General features: G+C 44.2%; 1 protein-coding gene across 1 annotated transcript in view; it reads right to left on the minus strand.

The window, feature by feature from the left end:
- PSEN1 (presenilin 1) overlaps window positions 1–20,017 on the minus strand; it is a 159,687-nt gene that overhangs the window by 99,695 nt on the left and 39,975 nt on the right. The window contains exons 3-4 of the mRNA XM_069208931.1: window positions 15,478–15,713; window positions 2,222–2,363 (exon numbers count right to left, since the gene is read on the minus strand). Coding sequence (XP_069065032.1) covers window positions 2,222–2,363; window positions 15,478–15,713 — 378 coding nt within the window. The remainder of the gene's footprint in view (window positions 1–2,221; window positions 2,364–15,477; window positions 15,714–20,017) is intronic.

Below are 20,017 nucleotides of genomic sequence, written 5' to 3' on the forward strand. Positions count from 1 at the left end.
TCAAAAAGAATTTCCTTCATTCATTGAGCAAAACTTTAATTCACTCTGTGGGCCACATGTATGAACCTTTTCACTGCAGAAAAGGGCACTGTGCATCGACTGTCTGAGTGAATCTGCTTTAGACGTTAAAATGACAGTATAGGATGCACATTAATTTCTGATACGATTTCGGCATGAGGTTAGGATGAACCTGCTTTCCAAGAGACTGGAAAACCCACAGGATTTGCTACATGTCTGCTCATCAGAAACAGCTGAGATGGACGTTGCCTGTTTCAGTTCATCTTGGTGTGGAAAGAGGAGTTGACTATGTAACGAAATATCGAAAGAAAATTGTAACCTCGTGCCTTGCACAGGAACTTCAAATTGGTTGGATCCTGGAGATGTGCATGGCCCAAACCTTTTGAAACTGAGAGACATCACTACAAGGTCAGCCAGTGACACCCAAAGTCTTCACGATTAATGTCTGCCCTAGTTATCAAATTCCGCCCTTCCAAGATTGAATGACAGATCAGAAAGGTAATATACTTGCAGGTGTAGGAGTCTTCTGAAGAAACAAAGCTACATTTCCACACTGGCAGACGTACATTTCACAGTGGTAATAATACAATGTTTGCTTTTTATGTCGGGTCCCAACTGCCTCCAACCAATACACCTGTTTTGCCAGCATTTCCACCAAAACTCCAGATGGGCATTTATTGTCCAATTTACGAGAGAGGAAACCTGTTGTAATGGTCTGTTGCCATCCCCCTCATGTCTTTCTTGAGTCATTCCTGCCCTTCCAAAATTGAATGACTGGCCAGGGCAGAAATGAGCTGTGCCAACTTCACACACTGTACCACATGTTGCTCTGTAGCTCTGGTGATAGGAGGCACTAGCAGCTCTTCTGTATATCCAGCCAAATGTAGTTAAAAGCTGAGCCCGGCTCAATGTTTGACAAAGGCAAAAAATAAGGTGTTGTGGTGGGAGTAGCTCAATTGTTTCATTATTTTTTAGCACACTGGCACAATGCTTCCAGTCTCTTCTCCGGTGACATAATGATTCCATTCTCTTCTTCAGGAGTGGAAAACTTGTTTATGAACTTCCTTTTTTCTTTGCAGTTTCCCCAATCAGCGTCCTCTAGCTCCCTGACTCAATGAGTTGGTGATGATACAAACCATCCCAAAGAGTTGGCAATTGATAGACAGAATTGTCTAGGTAGAACTGGAGTGTGAAGGGAGTCAAATAAGACACAATCCTGACCTCTCTATGATACACCAAGGAATGTGTGACTTGCCTCCATCATTCTAGATTTCGTGTCTGCTGCAGAAAACCTTAGTAAGTCAGTAAAAACAGGGCTGGCTTGGTTATCTGAATACTAAACCACACATGTACTGAGTATCCACCATTATGTCATGAAACTTAATCAGCCCCTGTATCTGGAACATCAAGCATGGTGTGTGCCACTATGTACCAAGGTACCAGCAGGATAAAAGTTTGTGGAATGACTGCCTTTTAATAATGTAAAAAATAGCAGTCTGGCAAAGTACAGCTTATTTTATTCATTCACTCAATGTCTGAATATAGAAAACAACATTAAAGAGAAGTCCAAGATTACCATGTCAATCTGCTGCACATACAGAAAACATGTTTCATGATTAAAAGATGAAGTTATTTTCTTACATGAAGTAAGGAAGGATGGTGAGACAGTAAATAAGCAGGAGCACAATGTGAATGCTTTATGAACATGGATTGGCTCCCATCCATTGAACTCTTGAGAGAGGACAGCAAGTGGGCACATTAGCAAGCAGCTGCAATCTACATTTACATTTTGCGACATCCTTTTAACAGAGCATGTCAAAAGCCAAGAAGCAAGTCCCTTTCACAAAGTGAAGATAAGCGTGAACTAGGAAATGACTGCTATTGTGGGTACAGCAACATGAGTTTATTTGGTAACCGTGCATAAAAAATATTTTGCAGGGTAAAATTGGGCAAAAGTAGGACTACAAAAGCTCAGAGTTCAGTAGGACTGTCACAAGACACTGAATTAAAACTCAGTTTAACTTTCCACAGAACTAGTAAGTAGGCAATCAAATATAAGAGTTGTTTTAACTAGCAGACCAAGTTGAATAATCCTAGGTAGCGATTTAAGGACACAAACTATGCTATACACTTAAAATGCACATTGCAGAACTGTGAAATCAAGCAAAATAATAGTCGAATATCTTGCCAATGTTTTACTCACTTTGTAACACCGGTACTTGTAAAGCACCACAAGTAGTATTGTCATAACAATAATGACACTGATCATTATTGTAGCATTGAGGATCGAGTTGAGGGCCCGTTGCCCCACCGTGTCTGTGTCCTCTGTGAATGGTGTGTAGATTCTGGAAAGAAACATTTGGAATGGGTTAACTTAGAATGGCACAATCACAAATTAGCAATTGCTAAACACTAGCTTAATGTCAATCACAAGAAATTCACTACTAGTTAAAAGATAACGAAATATAGTTTTTCTATTTGGTATACTAATCACACCAAGCAAGGTGCCAAATAGTGACGTTGTAAATAAAAGAAAATCAAACACGCTGATTTTTTTTTTTTTTTTTTTTAAACATAGGAACCACAAACAAAAATGTTGCTAACTGTGGCATTGGTTCTATAAGTTATTTCATCTTCATTGCCAATTAAATCCTTTGCACAACTGTAATTAGTAACAGTGAGGCACTGTGGGACAGATAACAGGTGTGTAAAGGTTCAACTTCATAGATTTTAATAAGATAGAAACACAGGCTATCATTGAGAGGTAATGAACTTTGTTGAGTAGCGCAGAGAGGAGAAAAGACCATTTTACACACGAAGTGGGTGTCCCCGGTGAGCCCTTCAAATACAAATTCAGAATTTCACTACTTTAAGGCAAATCAGTCTTACAAAATTAACGCCATGTGTTGTTAGTCTATCATAATTTACATTGTTTTGTCAGGCTTGAACAAAGTCGACAGACTGGAGAGGCAGACCAACAAGCAAAACATCTCACCACGTTTTGAACTCAAAATTGTGGACAAGACTATATTTTTTCTGTTTAATTACTATGCAACCTTTTCAAATGAAAGTATGAATACTATGTTGAACTCACAAAAACAAACTTTTTAAAAAGTCACTTTAAGGAAAACGTCTGCAGATTAGTACCAAAACTGAGGCGTGACACTTTTTTCCAGAACTTTTTCAAAAACTCAACAAGAACTTCTGTTCATTATGTGTTTAATTTACAGTTATGAAGGTACGCCGAACCCCCTCTTTCTCTTAACTATAAAATAAGACCAATACTATTTTAACAAAGCTCGCATTCAGGAATGTTTCTCTGTATCAGGTTAAGAAAATCCCTTAACTTAATTACATTAAAGATATCTTTTTAAAACAGGGGAGACAATAAATCTTTCTGAATCATTTAGTATTATAACAAAAGGACTCATCTTGGCAGAAAGCAGACTTTATATTGTTTTTCCATGTTGTCAGGGAGAGGAGAGTGAATTGTTAAGTCAACCACACGATCTTTTATTTTATTTTATTGTAAACAGTTGGTCATATTGACCCATATTTGACCAGGTTCATTAAAATAGGAAAATGTTTAATTTAACGTGTTTTAGACTTCATACTGTGCACTGAAAAGTTATTTGTTAACAGTTTTACACAAATTTAATTTTAAACAGACAAATGTTGTACTTATCGTTTGCGAATGCTTCAGGATGAACATACTGGTTTAGCTAAGTCTATTTTTTTATGTAAGCCACGAATATTAGAAATCTAATGTTTTAACTGTACTATATTTATCATATTGACACTGTTATCTATACAACTTACTTGGTTTTATTTTATTATGTAATGTAGAGTTTGGCTTTCTTTTTTAAGTTGCTATATGTTTTTATACAAAAAACAAATAATCATATGGTTAAAAAATGACTGTAGTCTACCATCTCCAAGGTGTAATGACAAAATTGAATTTTGTACAACTATTGCTATAACGATTGTTAACATGTTGATCTGTACATATATCTAATTAAAAACTGAAGTAATCAGCATGTTTAGTGGACTATTTGATAAAGCTTTACTATAAATTATTGGTGAGATTTGATGAATATCATAACGTTAACAAACCCATGTTGAAATATTTCATAAAGTTTTATATGGTGGGTAAAAGTGAGAGAGCTGGTGCGACTTTCTAGTCATGAAATTAATCTCCAATCAGAATACAAATTGAAACCCAGCAAGCAGAGCTACTTTGAGATTTTCGCACTGAATTGCTTCAATAATACTTTACAGAAATGTAGGAAGCCTGGCTTTTTGCAGGTTGTCCCCCCTTCACTTTTTTGCCCCCGTTTGAACTTCTAGATGCTGGTTTTCGACTCTGAAAGTGCACTGAAACCTGCGTAACCGGGCTCCAGTGCCAGCGTTCTTTCCCCTAAAAACGAAATACTCAATTGCAACACAATTGACACACACCTTAGCACCCATGTAAGTCCCTAGTAAATGGTACCCCTGGTACGTATGGCATGGGTACTAAAGAGGGTCCCTAAGTGTTGCAGCATACACTATACCACCCTAAGGGACCCCCCGTACAGATTACCTGCAGACTGCCACTGTTGACTGCGTGTCATGGTGTAAACCATGAGTGAAAACATGACATGGCACACTCACTGTGTGCCATGCCAAGCCACTGCATATAATATATGTAAATCACCCCTAGAGTACACCTTGAAACCCTAAGGGAGGGTGCATTATATTTTATGTGAGGACAAATCTGCATGAGTAGACCTGCCCCTGTGATGTCTAGTTCTATTACTAGGTATTACAAGTGAACACAGAAGCCATCTTAATGTATGTACTGAGCACTGGTCCTTACAAGTTACCCAGCTATAGAATGGTTTCACTTTAACCTATTGTGTTTGGTATCAAACACTTCGTTTTAATACATCCATACTGTACTCATGCCAGCATTTGATTTATTATTGCATGTACCAATGGTTCCCTCTGAAACCTATTAGTCCTATAGTGAGCTGGCTGACTGGTATCTACCACAGATGAGTTACTGACTCTCCTTGAGGTGACAGTCCTTTCTTTCAGAGGCCAGAAACAATGCCTGCTCTGGAGGAAGGTGGCTAGTAACTCTGCATATTCAGGACAGGGACTACAAAGTCCCGGCACCTTTGATACGTGATCCTCCAGACTTGGGAGATGCCACCCCCTGCCCGAGGCCCATTTGGCACCAGGGCAGAAGGGAAATTAGCTATGTAAGTAGGCATGTTGCACTACCAGGCCAGTCATACCCTTAAGTTGGGATGCCTGATGTGCTCCACGAAGGAAGGGTTCCACCATTTTGGTTTAGGTGGAACTAGGAACTATGGGGCAGGGTTATGCCCACAGGAAGTGGTCTTGTAGGAGGTGTAGTCCCAGGGGTAAGCAACCCATTGCTTAACAGCATATACTCCCCTAAACATCCCAAAAGTGAGTATTTAGGTGGCCCCCTGAAACCAGGAACTCAGATTTGTTTAACAAAAGAAGAAGGACCAAGAAAAGCTGAAGAACGAGAACTGTGGACAAGCAGAGGACTTTTGGAGCCAAACCCTGCCTACCTGCTGCTAATCAGACAATCGCAAGAACACAACTCAGCCTACTGCTGTGCATCCTCAAAAACCTCTAAGGGCTGCCAGCACTTCGCCAATCAGCCAGCATCTCCCTTGGAGTGAAGGAGCCACTTTCCTGCATCGACAGACACTGACCACATTTGCCCGGTACTATGTTTTGCTGGCCATCGGGCCCACTAAGGGAGCCGCTCGCCAGGAGGAGGCTGTTGTGTGACCAGGAGACCAGCCCCAACATTTTTATCAAGCCTCGAGACGCTGCACCCTTCAGGAACCTTGCAGCACCAATACCTGGGGCACCAGAGTATTTGCTGCAACTAAGGCTTGTTGTGCGTGTATACCAGTCCAGACACCACCGCCACCAAGATCGACCTGCTTACTGAGGGACAATGGAACAGACGAGGCTGACCTCGAGAGTGGCTCTGCTGTTGTTTTTCTTCCTCCTCTACAGGTCTGACCAAGCACTGTGAGCGCATTCGACGCACAGGGACAGCTGACCAAAACCCGCTGCACCCGAGCTCAGCGGCCCGGGTTCATGAACATCGACTGAGCCCCCTTACTCCCAGGACTTTCATGAACTGAGCCCCCCTTTTGGGAGCTTCCAGGCTTGTCCCCCTTTGCAGCCTGCTTCTAGGCAGCCCCCCTTCTTCGACAACAGTGCACCTGCGCAAAGCTACTGACCCGACCAGCACCTCTGCACCCAGACACTCCAGGTTAAGCAAACCAGAACTGCTGATGGCTGACCTTGTACTCCTAGCTCCTTAAGTCGTAAAGGGTACCCCCGGAACACGCTTGCAAATATCTGTATGCACTTCACTTTTTCCCCATAGAAAACAATTACTGCATAAAAGTGCATTTGTGTGACATTTTAGCCTAACTGTAAAAATTGATAACTCGATCAGTACTTACCCAAATCTGAAGATTATGGTGTCTAAAAGAATATAAAAAATCAATACTATTTTGTTTCTAAATTGGTCTCGAGTTTCTTCTTATTTGTGTGTCTCATTAATGGATTGTGTGTTCAAAAAATGCTTAGCAATACCCTCTGATAAGCCTAAAATGCTCGCCCACACTGTAGGAAAGTACCCTCTTTTTTACATGGTTACCCCCACTTTTTGTCTGCTGGCAGTATGTTTTGACTGTTTTCACTGGGATCCTGCTAACCAGGACCCCAGTGATTGTGCTCTATCCCTCTAAATTTGGTTGCCTAGGACTTTGCACACCCCACAATTGGCATATGGGTGCCCCGATTTAGGTCCCTAGTGTATGGTACTTCGGCACCTAGGGAACTGGGGCACCAGGGGTACCCCATGGGCTGCAGCCTGTATTGTGCCATCCATGGGAGCCCACGCAAAATTTGTCTGCATGCCTGCCATTGCAGTCTGCGAGAAAAGGTGCATGCAACCTTTCACTACAGGTCACTGCACTAGGTCACTGTAAGTCACTCTATGGTAGGCACTCCTAGCCCAGAGGGCAGGGTGCAGGTACCTGTGTGTGAGGGCACCGCTGTATGAGCAGAGGTGCCCCTATGAACTACAGCTCCATTGCACTGGACTTCGTAAGTGCGGGGAAGCCATTTTACCCGTGTACTGGGCACAGGTCACCTGTGTCCAGCTGCATAATGGTAACTCTGAGCCTGGGCATCTTTGGTATCAAACATGTCGGAATTATGCCCCAATACTGTTGCCAGTATTGGTTGTATGATTCCATGCACTCTGGGCGCTCCTTAGACAGGGCTAGAAAAATCATTAAAATGTTACTAGACCTGCAGGTCGAGTAAATTAAATAATCTACTCGACCTAACTGTAATGTACTTGACCCGTAAACGGTTCTCAAATTGTGAGAACCTAGGCAAATAGTTTACAGTCGTCTTTTTCTTAATTCTCACATATATTGCACCTTCAAATATGAGCTCAGCATTTCTGCAGTACACAAAATCCTCTTTTGTTTGATTAAGTAGACTAAAGTTTTCATATGCATCACAAGAATCTAGCCCACACACCCATGAGGTCTAGCCCACATAACCTAGGGCTTCTTTTAGTTTTCTCACAACATTGCCATCAGGGCAGGAGTGTTTCTCAGTTTGTTTAAACACTAAAGTTTAATAAACATATTACTAAACCATAATATGGTAACATATTGTCATCTACACACAGTAACTTTCCAAGAAATGTCCAAAAACCTCTCTACTAACTTGCAGCTTTACTGATAAAACTATATAGTGTATTAACAATCTGTGAAACTTGGGTTTCAGAAAACATATCCTTTGCACATCAACGTGTAAAGTATTCGGATTTGTTTTCATCCTATTAAAATATTTTTTCATCACACAGAAATATACAAAAGGGCTTTCACAAATACTGAAATATATCTTTAAATGTTTTCACAGTTGACTTAGTCATTTAAATGTTGTGCATTAGGAAAGACCTGCCACCCTATATCCTTTTATTTTACATTCTAAGCAGCAGGTCACACAGTTCACCTTACAAAGTCCTGGAACTCTGCAGTCAGAAGGAAAATTAATTGTAAGAAAAATTGACTTTTGAGCTCTGTCTGCGAACACAGTGCAAATGTGACATAAGAACAAGATTTAAAAAGGCATCTTTTATTGCCCCTCCACTTTTCAAATGAACAGAACACCTGTTTAGTGTCAACTCGCCAGAAGAGACAAGTAAGTATTAAAAACAGCTCGACCTGATCAAATAAGACTCGCCAATGCGAGTGGCCAAGTGGATTTTTCGAGCCCTGCTTACAGGTCCTCCCAGTATTGCTCCTATCAGTCTGCTGCCACCCTCCAGATGAGTTTCTGCCCTGCTGCTGCTTGACCAGCTCAAGCAGGGGAAGGCAGAGCAAAGGATTTCCTGTGGGAGAGGGAGGCAATACCCTCTCCCTTTGGAAATAGGTGTGACATGGCTTGGGAAGGGTAGCCTCACCAAGCCACTGGTATGCTTTGAAGGGCACATTTGGTGCCCTCCTTGCATAAACCAGTTTGCACCAATCCAGGGACCTCTGGTCCCTGCTCTGGCACAAATCTGGACACTCCCCTGTCCATCACCACTCCAGGTGTGGTGCCCAGAGCGCCTCCAGGTGGCCACTTGGTTCTGCCATCTTGAATCCAAGATGTGCAGAGGCCCCTGGGAGCATCTGAGTGGTCAGGTCAGGCAGCTGACGTCACAGTCCCCTCCTGATAGGTGGTCACCTTGCTGGTGACCAAACCCTCTTTTAGGGCTTTTTATGTTCTCTCTCAGGTGGGTCTTCAGATTCGACGTGCAAAATTCCAGCAGGACTCCTCTGCATCGTTTACTTCATCTTCTGGCCACCTGGACTGCAAATTGACTCCCCAGGAACCGACAATCTGCAGTTTCAGCAATGACTCTACTCTGCAACATTGTTGCTGCTGCACCTTCTAGCAACTGCAACATTTCCCTGGCTGTGCATCCTCGGAGGGCAGCGACTCTTCAGTCTGCACAAGAAGTAAGAAGGAATCTCCATTGGAGTGAAGGAGTCACTCTCCCCTGCATCCGCAGGCACCAACTGTGTGGATCTGCTCTCCTCCAGAACTACGTGGATCCTGAATCACAAATGGTGGTCTGGAGTGGTCCCCTTAGTCCTCTCTACCAGCTGTCCGACTTGGGAGACGGTGAGCCCTTGCCTCTCCTTGCAGGACAGTAACTCTGTGCACCACGACTCTTGCAGCTACCAAGGCTTGTTTGCTCCTCCTCCAAGGGATCTTCAGGGTCCGTGTAGCCCCGGACTCCAGAACTTCTTCCTGCAATGCAGTCTCCTGCCTGCTGCTCAGTCGACGTGGGACACTCCTCCAGGTGTGCTGAGTGGGCCTCACTGAACCTCCTGTGCCTGCTGCCAGTGGGTTGCCTGTAGGGGCTGCCTCCTCTTCTTGGGACTCTCCAAGCTGATGAGGGTCACCCTGGACTCCCCTCCTTGGGTCGAGTTCCCTAGACCTTGCTGGTCTTCTTCAGCCTTGCAAACCTTCTTCTCAGTCTTTTGAATTTGCCAAGGCTTGATGGTGGTTTTCCAGCACCACTAACCAACTGCATCACGACCGCTTACGTGGGACATTACTTACATCACTCCTGGGACTCCTCTTCATCTCTGGTGCTGCACTTCTGACCTTCTTCGTCCACCGTCGACCTGGTCCTGCATGCACAGGAGGGTGGGTAGTGGCTCCTGCCACAACCGGACACTCCATCACAAACTGGACTTGGTCCCCTTCCTTTGCAGGTCCTCTTCTGCCAGGATCCACCTTTTGGTTTTGGTTTTCCAGTCTTGGTTGGGTCTGACACAATTCTTTTCCAAAGTCCTCCTGTTGGGTTTGGGGAAAACCAGGTACTTACCTCTCCTCTCCTGGTCGGCACCCTGGTATTTACCTTTTGGGGTTCCTAGTTCCTCCAGCTCCCTTCTCCTGATTTCACATCCTTGAGTGAGGGACTGCCTTTCACATTCCACTTTTAGTATATGGTTTGGCCCCCTCCTAGGGCTCTCACTATTTGCTATTGCTTTTACTAATGCCTATTGCTTTCTGTGCTCTTTGCTGTTTGTTAATGTGTATATAATAGTGTTTACTTACCTCCACTTGGGGGATTGCCTATACAGTATTATGGTATGTGTGGACTATAATAAAGTACCTTTATTTTTGTAACACTAGGTGGTTCTTTCATGTGCGTAAGTGCTGTCTGACTGTAGTGGTATTGCATAAGTTTTGCATGTCTCCTAGATAAGTCTTGGATGCTCATCCACAGCTACCTCTAGAAAGCATTGGCATCCTAGACACTGCCTACACCCACTAATAGGGGATACCTGGACTTGGTATAGGGTGATAACACCATACGTGTCCACCACACACCTTGCCAGATTCCTACCCAAACTACCACAAAAGAGAGCATTTAGAGTTATTATAGTAACCCCTGTAAGCCAAAAAGGGTCTGCATAAAGTACTCCTACAATGCCACACTGCAGAAATAGCCAGCTCCTTATGGCCCACTTCTAGAATCACTACTTGTGGATACAGACTGTTGCATGGAGTATTTCAGAAGATGGCAAATATGCAGGAAGAAGTATCTACTAGGAGACAACTTAATAACTCAGATGTAGGAAGCAGTTGATAAAAAGCATATTCTGGTTGAGGTGTGGAAAAAACAAGAACTAACATTTACAAATAAGTCCTGGGAGAGGCACCGGGGATTAAGCCTTTGTAAGGAAATATCTGTAGAGTGAACAATTCCAGAGTGCACCTGCAAGTCAAGAAACAGGCAAACTACAAGTGTCTTGTCTCATTGCCTGAATCTCAAAAGTACATGTAGGACTATTTCATTATCTTTGCTTGAGTAGTTGAATCAATAACAATTGTGCAAAGATCTAGCTCTTTACGTGTCATCAACCCACAGTAAATCATCTTCTCTCATACTCAGTTAAATATTTCCATCAATCTTCATGTGCCTGAAGGATTAAATGAGGCAAGTTTGATGCCAATAAATCCCATAATTAATAACTTGCTACAACATTCTTGGGTTATTTTTGGCGATACATACACATACCACATTTTTGCCTGCATTCTTTACACCCTGTGAATGGCATTACTTTATAGATTGAGTTAACCCCTAGGGTGCCCAGGACGAGCTGGTCTCGCCCTCGGCAACGGTCGCCCGGTGAGCAGGACGAGACCAGCTCGTCCTGCTTTGGGCCCCCGGGAGGAGCACTAGTGCACCCCCGATGGCTAAGCACCCCTCTCCCCTGGGCAGGGATTGAAGGAGAATCGCTTCCCCTTAAAAAACCCCGCCCCCCTAAACCTCCTCCGTGGCGTCTGATGACGTCAGTGCGCTATTGCGCGCTGACCTCATCAGAGGCCTTCCCCTCAGCGCCGATCGGAGGAGAAATGCAAAAGCATTTCTCCTCCGATCACGTGGACGGGGCAGAGGCGCATGAAAGGAGAGGAAAAGCATTTCCTCTCCTTTCATGTCTCTCTGAGGATTTCTGCTACTCAATCGCGATGCTATCGGGCAGCAGAAATGCCACTAGACACCGGGAGGTTTTTTTTTTTTGTTTGTTTATGCGGCCCCTTGGGCAAGGGCCGCTCCCCAGGGAGGCAATTTATTTTTAGGCTTTTTCTGCCCACCCCTAGACACCAGGGATTTTTTTTTTTTTTTTTTTTTAATATGTGGTGAGCGACTCTTTAGGCGAAATTATCTTTAGGCCATTTCTGCCCCCCCCCCCCTGGGGGCAGATAGGCCTATTTTTATTAGGCCAATCTGCAGAACCCACTAGATACCAGGGATTTTTATTTTTTTTGCATCAATTTCACGCAAGGGGAGCGACCCCTTAGGCAAGGGTCGTTCCCCTGGGGGGAACATTTATTTTAGGCCAGTTCTGCCCCCCTTGTGGGCAAATTGGCCTATTTTTATTAGGCCAATCTGTCCCCAAGGGGGGCAGAAACCAATAGGCGCCAGAGATTTTTTTTTTTTGCCAAATTCACGCAAGGGGAGTGTCCCCTTAGGCAAGGGTCGCTCCCCTTGGGGAGCAAATTTATTTTAGGCCATTTGTGGTCCCATTGGGGGCAGATCGGCTTATTTCTATTAGGCCGATCTGCCCCCCGGGGGGCAGAAACCACTTAGGCACCAGGGATTGGTGTGTGTGTGTGTGTTGTTTTGGGCGGGGGCGGGCAGCCCCTTGGTCAAGGGTCGCTCCCCATGGGTGCACATTACTGTTGGCCATATCTGCCCTCGGCCTGGCAAAAAGCCTACCGGAGACCAGGCAGGCGTTAGGCCTACCCACACAAGTGAGGTACCATTTTTATTGGGAGACTTGGGGGAACACAGAATAGCAGTTTTTTCTTCCAAATGTAAGACAGTGTGTAAAAAAGATGTCTGTTTGAGAAATGCCCTATAATTCACAAGCTAGTAGTATGGGGACCCCAGAATTCAGAGATGTGCAAATAACCACTGCTTCTCAACACCTTACCTTGTGCCCATTTTGGAAATACAAAGGTTTTCTTGATACCCATTTTTCACTCTTTATATTTCAGCAAATTAATTGCTGTATACCAGGTACAGAATGAAACCCCATTGCAAGGTGCAGCTCATTTATTGGCTCTGGGTACCTAAGGTTCTTGATAAACGTACAAGCCCTATATACCCCCACAACCAGAAGAGTCCAGCAGACGTAACGGTATATTGCTTTCACAAATGTGACATCGCAGGAAAAAGTTACAGAGTAAAACGTGGAGAAAAGTGGCTGTTTTTTTCAGCTCAATTTCTATATTTTTTTATTTCAGCTGTTATTTTCTGTAGGAAAACCTTGTAGGATCTACACAAATGACCCCATGATGAATTCAGAATTTGGTCTACTTTTCAGAAATGTTTTGCTTTCCAGGACCCAGCACTGGTTTTGCACCCATTTCTGTCACTAACTGGAAGGAGGCTAAAAGTACAACAAATAGTCAAAATTGGGTATGTCCGAGTAAAATGCCAAAACTGTGTTGAAAAATGTGGTTTTCTGATTCAAGTCTGCCTGTTCGTGAAAGCTGGAAAGATGGTGATTTTAGCACCACAAACCCTTTGTTGATGCCATTTTCAGTGAAAAAAACACAAGCCTTCTTCTGCAGCCCTTATTGCCCATTTAAAAAAAAAAAAAAGGTTTGCTTTATTTTGGCTAATTTCTTGGCCTCCTTCTGGGGAACCTACAAAGTCTGGGTACCTCTAGAATCCCAAGGATGTTGGAAAAAAGGACGCAAATTTGGCGTGGGTAGCTTATGTGAACAAAACGTTATGAGGGCCTAAGCGCGAACTGCCCCAAATAGCCCAAAAAAAGGCTCAGCACAGGAGGGGGAAAAGGCCTGGCAGCGAAGGGGTTAAGGAATGAAAAAATCCACTCTCTTATTCAAGCATATATAGGAAGTAAGGCGTATGCAGTGAGCATAACAGACTTTCAAAACAGAAGAAATTGATTGATCTTCAATTGCAAACACAGGGACAGTTTCACCTCAAAACATCATTTTGATGTAAAAACAGCAGAAACCTTGGGTGCAGGCAACATCTCTTGCTCTGTATGTTTTCGAAAACAAGTGGCTTTCCAATTTCTCTGGCACTGCAAACCAGGACTATTCAGCTCAACCTACGGCCTTGCTTGTACCTGCAATAAGGCTCAGCTCTCCCTTGGCTATGAAACATATAGTTCGTTACATCACTGATGCTCGTTGAGCAATCACGGAATTGGAGTTCTCGCTCAGTAATTTTTCTCCACACTTACTGATAGGTTTCTCAGCCACCTCTCCCGCACTTCCATATCACACACCAGCACCACTAAAATCGACAATGCAGACAACTAACATCTATTAAAAACTCACAGCATCATCTCCTCAGTATCCCGGTTCGACAAGAAACCGCTGCTCATCGGTGACCATGGACATATTTATTCCACCCAGTCCATTCAGGCTGAAGTAGAGACTTCGCACACTTATCACCACTATTGGAAAATGGAGTAAGCCCAGCCAAGAGGGTTAGGAAGAATACCCACTGATGCAGGCCCTCATCCACCTGCGGAAGTGCACACCCTGAGCCACGGGCCGGAGCCCGCCCTGAGCCACGGGCCGGTGCACTCCTGCCGAGCCGCACATCCACGAGGGCAGGGGCTGCCACAAAAATGAAGAAGGAGTCAGACCTGCAGGGGACCTCGAGGGTAACAGCAGTTTCGAGTAAGAAATGCCACGTGGGAGGAAAGTGGACTAAGGATGGGAAAGAACTCCATCACTGGGAAATGATAATCTGCACAATCCCTGACCATTGCGGACTATTGTCCTGTTTAAGACACTGTTGTGTTACAACGGTTTAAAAAATATAAAAAAAATCATTTTTTTTTTTTATTTTTTTAAAGTTCACACCCTGGTATCTATGATCTTCTCACCAAATGATTCCTTCTTTCTGTCTCCCCAGACAAAAGTACCAGCGGGTGCTCATGCCCCAGTTTAGATCAGCCCTTGGAAACTGGTTAAGATGAAACTTCATGTCTAGAACACAAAACTCCCAGTACAGTGGAACCTTAAGGCTAACATTTGTTGGGCACAAAGGACTCCTATTGCACCCGCGCCCTGAGGACACATGCATCATCAGCAAGCGAATTACTACATTAAACAAACACTGGGGCTATATACACTCGTCTTAACCGTAGACTGAGGTGGAAAAGAGGGAACCACTGAAGATGCGCATGGATGAGCCCCACGCTGCACGCACGCCTGTGGGGTACCAGCCCGCACAGCTCAGGATCACAAGCAGTTACAGCCCCATCACTGCAAGAAGGAGAAAGAACCAGGACCTTATACTACTTTATGTGGAATTTCTAGTTTTGTTTCAGATTTTTCTTTTTTTGGGGAGGAGTATCAGACAATATTATATATTGTGGGAACTAGTACATCATATGCAATGACGAAATCATCTCTTAAATTCAACAAGAAATACAGCAAATAAATGAACCTCTCTGTTATCCTTTTAATGTCCAGAGATGATTTCATGTAGATCATGTTAATAATTTGCAATGACGAAATCATCTCTTATGTGCAACAAGAAATACAGCAAACAAATGAACTTCTCTGTGAACCTCTTAATGTCCAGAGATGATTTCATCTAGATCATGTTAATAATTTGCAATGACGAAATCATCTCTTATGTGCAACAAGAAATACAGCAAACAAATGAACTTCTCTGTGAACCTCTTAAAGTCCAGAGATGATTTAATCTAGATCATGTTAAGAATATATATCATATTGAAGTTATTTGCTGTGGCCATCCGTTGAAGTATAAACAGAAGACCCCTGCAGAGCAGAAAGGCCAATGCCACACATGCAAAAAATACTCACAGCTGCCCGTCCTTTCGTGTGTAGAAGCTGACAGACTTGATGGTCGCCACGACCACCACCATGCACAGCGTGACGGGCACAAACAGCATGATGACATGCTTGGCGCCATATTTCAGGGTCAGCTCTTCCTCGTCGTCCTCGTCTTCTTGAACCACCACCTGCGGGGAGATTCCCTCTGGCTGCCCATTGCTCTGCGACTCCGAGGCCTCATTCCGCCGCCTCTCAATGTTATCGTTCTAGAAGAGATTGAAAAAACATTTATGATGGTGTCAAGAACATCCAGGTAAGAATGGTGAAATTCAGCATGGTCCTTCTCTTCTTGGACATTTAGGGACATCTTTTCTAGGCCTTGATCACTCGTAAAGCTCCACACAAGCGGTGAGAGGTACAGTGAGGAGAGGAAGGAGTCCTAGAGAAGAATGAAGGGTAAGGAGGAATGAGGGACAGGGAGGAATGAGGCACAGCTGCCAAGGTTTCAGATTGCTGTGTGTGATATTTTCAGAATTTCACTTTAAATATGAGTGACGCGTTTTCGCAAGAAAATTCAAGCGATGAAGACGAGGGAACCATATAAATATCGTGGATCATATACCTCCCGTTGTACACCAGCGCCGCATCGTGGCCTTTGATAAACACTAATTGGAGTTTATCTAGCAAAGTGACAAACTGGAAGTATTTACGGCGCTTCAGGCCACGATTTTTTGCGTGACAATCTCAGACATTGCAGAAATGCGGGGGAAATGACCAAAAATGCGCTATTCTAACGCGAGATGCGTGGCACTTGGCAGGGCTGATGAGAGACAGAGAACTGAGAGGCAAAGAGGAACAAGGGTTAGTGAGAAAAATGGGGCAGAGAAGAACGATGGATGGCCTGCAGGAATGCCCTGCAATAAGTCCATTACACCTAGTGTGGGTACACACACATCACTTGCTGCATGGCCTGGATTTCAGCTACCCTATTCTTACCCAGCATTCACTGGCCACAGACTTCAATCCTACCAAGCCGATGGGTGTAAAGAATGACCTCAGTCCATGACCTGCTCTCACGGCCATTGGCAAGGCCTTGCAAGGAGTCACTGTACCACACACCATCAATCGAAAGTGCACGTTTTGGTACCCCTCACATCTTCCCCACCTCAATGTCAAATCTGCATGAAACATTCCAAGAAAAAGACATAGAGGAAAATATTTTGGTTGGCAAACTCTTTTTACGGATTCGTTGTACAAGAGAAAGTTATAAGCGCAACAAAGAATGCTTTTTCTAGAGCTGTCCGCAGAATTAGGAAATACCTGTACCAACAGTTAACATGCGGATATTTTAATTGTCGTTGCGCAAACCATGTGACACAATCGGTACATTTGAATTGGGGCAAAAAGAGTTTTCCCCCCACCTCTTGGAATTGTCCTAGTTGCCCCTGGAGTTAGTTTGCACCCACCATGGCCCCAGGACATAGTACAATATTTCACACAACCTCGGATCTGTCAGACATAGCAAACTGGTCAGATTCTAACAGCCAATCATATTTCACAGTCACCCATCAAACAAGCATTGTCAAAATCAACAGGTCTCGCCTTTGGGACCAATTGGCTTTGCCAATGGTATTTAGCGATGCTGCACAGCATTACCGATGTGAAGTTAACAGCTAAAGCAAGGCTAGCCCTGGCTAAAGCTACAGACACCATCACTGCCTCCGTAGTATACACAAATATAACACATATTCAGGTTTGCTGAGCGGAACATTCTGTTTATTATTATTGTTGAATGTGGGGGGGGGGCAGTGAATTCTGAAGCGTGAAGTGTTAAATGGGTCACAATGCTCACTTCCTTCTTTAGCAGTTTTAATAAAGAGTCTCTCTCAGTGGATCTCAGTCTCTGGTTCACGCTCTGCTGTTTTGTCACACGCAGAAGTTCGACACACACACATCTTTAACCAGAACAAAGAGGCAGGTCCCTGCAGTGAGATAAAACCCCATTAAATGGGCCTCGCGAAGACTGGCTCCGTTTTCCTTCTGTGACGAGTAAGCAACTGCGCTATGGTACTAAAGTGCAACTTAACCCTTGCGCTCTAGTAATACATGGGTAAATGAATGGTTAGTGAATAAAATAAATATTTTATTGGGCTTTCACTGACAAGATAACTATTGAGCTTCTGTATATTACTCGCGTTAGCCCAGAAAAGGGATTCCTCGCCTACCGAGCTGTTCGACGCATGCAAGAAATAACTCTTGCCTTGAGCGGTAATCCTGCAGCTGCTGACGCGCACGCCTTACATGTGCACAAGCCTGCCACCTAGTGGTTCATCTGAGAATCTTCCCTTATTTTAGTCTAACTGAAAATTGTGGCCATAGATTAATATAAATGATTCTGGTGACTCATTATGCCCAAACATTAATCTCATCTCCAGATTGTCTTGAGCCCTACAGATATGTCTGCTCTGCTAGGCTAAGCAGGATTTGGGGAATTCGTTTAGGTGCTCAACGGGTGCCGCATCAGCTTGGTGTCGAAGCGAGTCTGTGGTCCCTGAGTGAGGGCGACTTGGCAGGACTCTCATTGCTTGGCTCTGCTATTCCTCATTTATTGCCTGGAAAGTTTAAGTGAATGAGGAAGAAATGTCTAAATTATTTACCAGTAATTCCATGACCGAGTCCATCCTTCCTCGCGTTTACCTAAAAATTAATTAGTTTAGAACTAATCAGACGATGGATACTTTACAGGAATTGCTTTAACAAGATCTGCATTTCCATAACTGCGACAAGTGAATCATAATTAAGCAGACAGAGGAACAACGAGGAAGCGTTGCTTAACACCGCTGTGATCTGTTTGAGGACACAGTTGCTAAATGTGGGCCCTGCATATATGCAAATAATCTGCATGTATGTAGCCTCTAAGCTGATAAATGGTTTCCCAGTATAGCAGCCCTTCTCCTCCCTATGCAGTGCAGTGGCCCAGGCGCCACCTCTCTAACAGCAACTGACTTGTCCATGGCAATATCGGGTACCTAACCAGGCTCCATCGTGGCTCGCCCCTCCCCACACAAGAACACATATCTGATATAATGCTACTGTATCCTCTTACCACTTCCTGTCCCATAAATGAAGAAATCCCAATAGAACAGCCTTGTTGTTTCCCTGCTGCTCCCCGCACACAGGTACTACGGGGGCGCTGCACCCTTCCTATGAGCAAACCCGCTGCCCTCAGTTTCCAAGAAAGAGACAGCAGGGACCAGTCGAGATGGAACAGACTCCGGTATCTGGGTACACAGCAAAGCAGAGGAAACTGTTGGCTTCCTGTGTGTCATCTACTGGAGCCACCTCTACTTACGGATCAAATCATTTTTATTGGATTACATAAGTGCACATGGTCGCCTACATCCACTGGCCGATGAGAACAAAACCAACTTAACGGCGTCAAAACTCCTACTTCACAATTCTCCACCTGTCCTTTGTTTTTTAAAAACTAGGTCTCCTAAATCTATCAAAATAGATTGATCACTCTGGGTGGAATGACTGTCTCTCCCTCAGTGTTTGTCAGCTCATTAACTCACATCAACTGGAAAAGCACAACCACTTTCTTCTACTGTGTAGGAAGTTGGCTCTGTATGCACTATTTCAAAGTAAGGAATAGTATGCACAGAGTCCAAGGGTTCCCCTTAGAGGTAAGATAGTGGCAAAAAGAGATAATACTAATGCTCTATTTTGTGGTAGTGTGGTCGAGCAGTAGGCTTATCAGAGGGTAGTGTTAAGCATTTGTTGTACACACACAGGCAATAAATGAGGAACACACACTCCGAGACAATTCCAGGCCAATAGGTTTTTGTATAGAAAAATATATTTTCTTAGTTTATTTTAAGAACCACAGGTTCAAGATTTACAAGTAATACTTTAAATGAAAGGTACTTCACTTAGGAACTTTGAATTAGCAAAATAGCATATACAGTTTTCACATAAATGACATATAGCTATTTTAAAACTAGACACTTAGTGCAATTTTCAACAGTTCCTGGGGGAGGTAAGTGTTTGTTAGTTTTTGCAGGTAAGTAAACCACCTACGGGGTTCAAAATTGGGTCCAAGGTAGCCCACCGTTGGGGGTTCAGGGCAACCCCAAAGTTACCACACCAGCAGCTCAGGGCCGGTCAGGTGCAGAGGTCAAGATGGTGCCCAAAACACATAGGCTTCAATGGAGAAGGGGGTGTCCCGGTTCCAGTCTGCCAGCAGGTAAGTACCCGTGTCTTCGGAGGGCAGACCAGGGGGGTTTTGGAGGGCACCAGGGGGGGGGGGGGGGACACAAGTCCACACCAAAAGCACACCCTCAGCGGCACGGGGGCGGCCGGGTGCAGTGTGCAAACAAGCGTCGGGTTCGCAATAGAAATCAATGGGAGACCAAGGGGTCTCTTCAGTGATGCAGGCAGGCAAGGGTGGGGCTTCTCGGGGTAGCCACCATCTGGACAAGGGAGAGGGCCACCTGAGGTCGGATCCTTCAGGTCCTGGGGGCTGCGGGTGCAGAGTCTTTACCAGGCGTCAGGTCTTTGAAGCAGGCAG

The sequence above is a fragment of the Pleurodeles waltl genome, chromosome 9 (assembly GCF_031143425.1).
Source record: "Pleurodeles waltl isolate 20211129_DDA chromosome 9, aPleWal1.hap1.20221129, whole genome shotgun sequence".
In the NCBI taxonomy this organism is placed as follows: Eukaryota; Metazoa; Chordata; class Amphibia; order Caudata; family Salamandridae; genus Pleurodeles; species Pleurodeles waltl.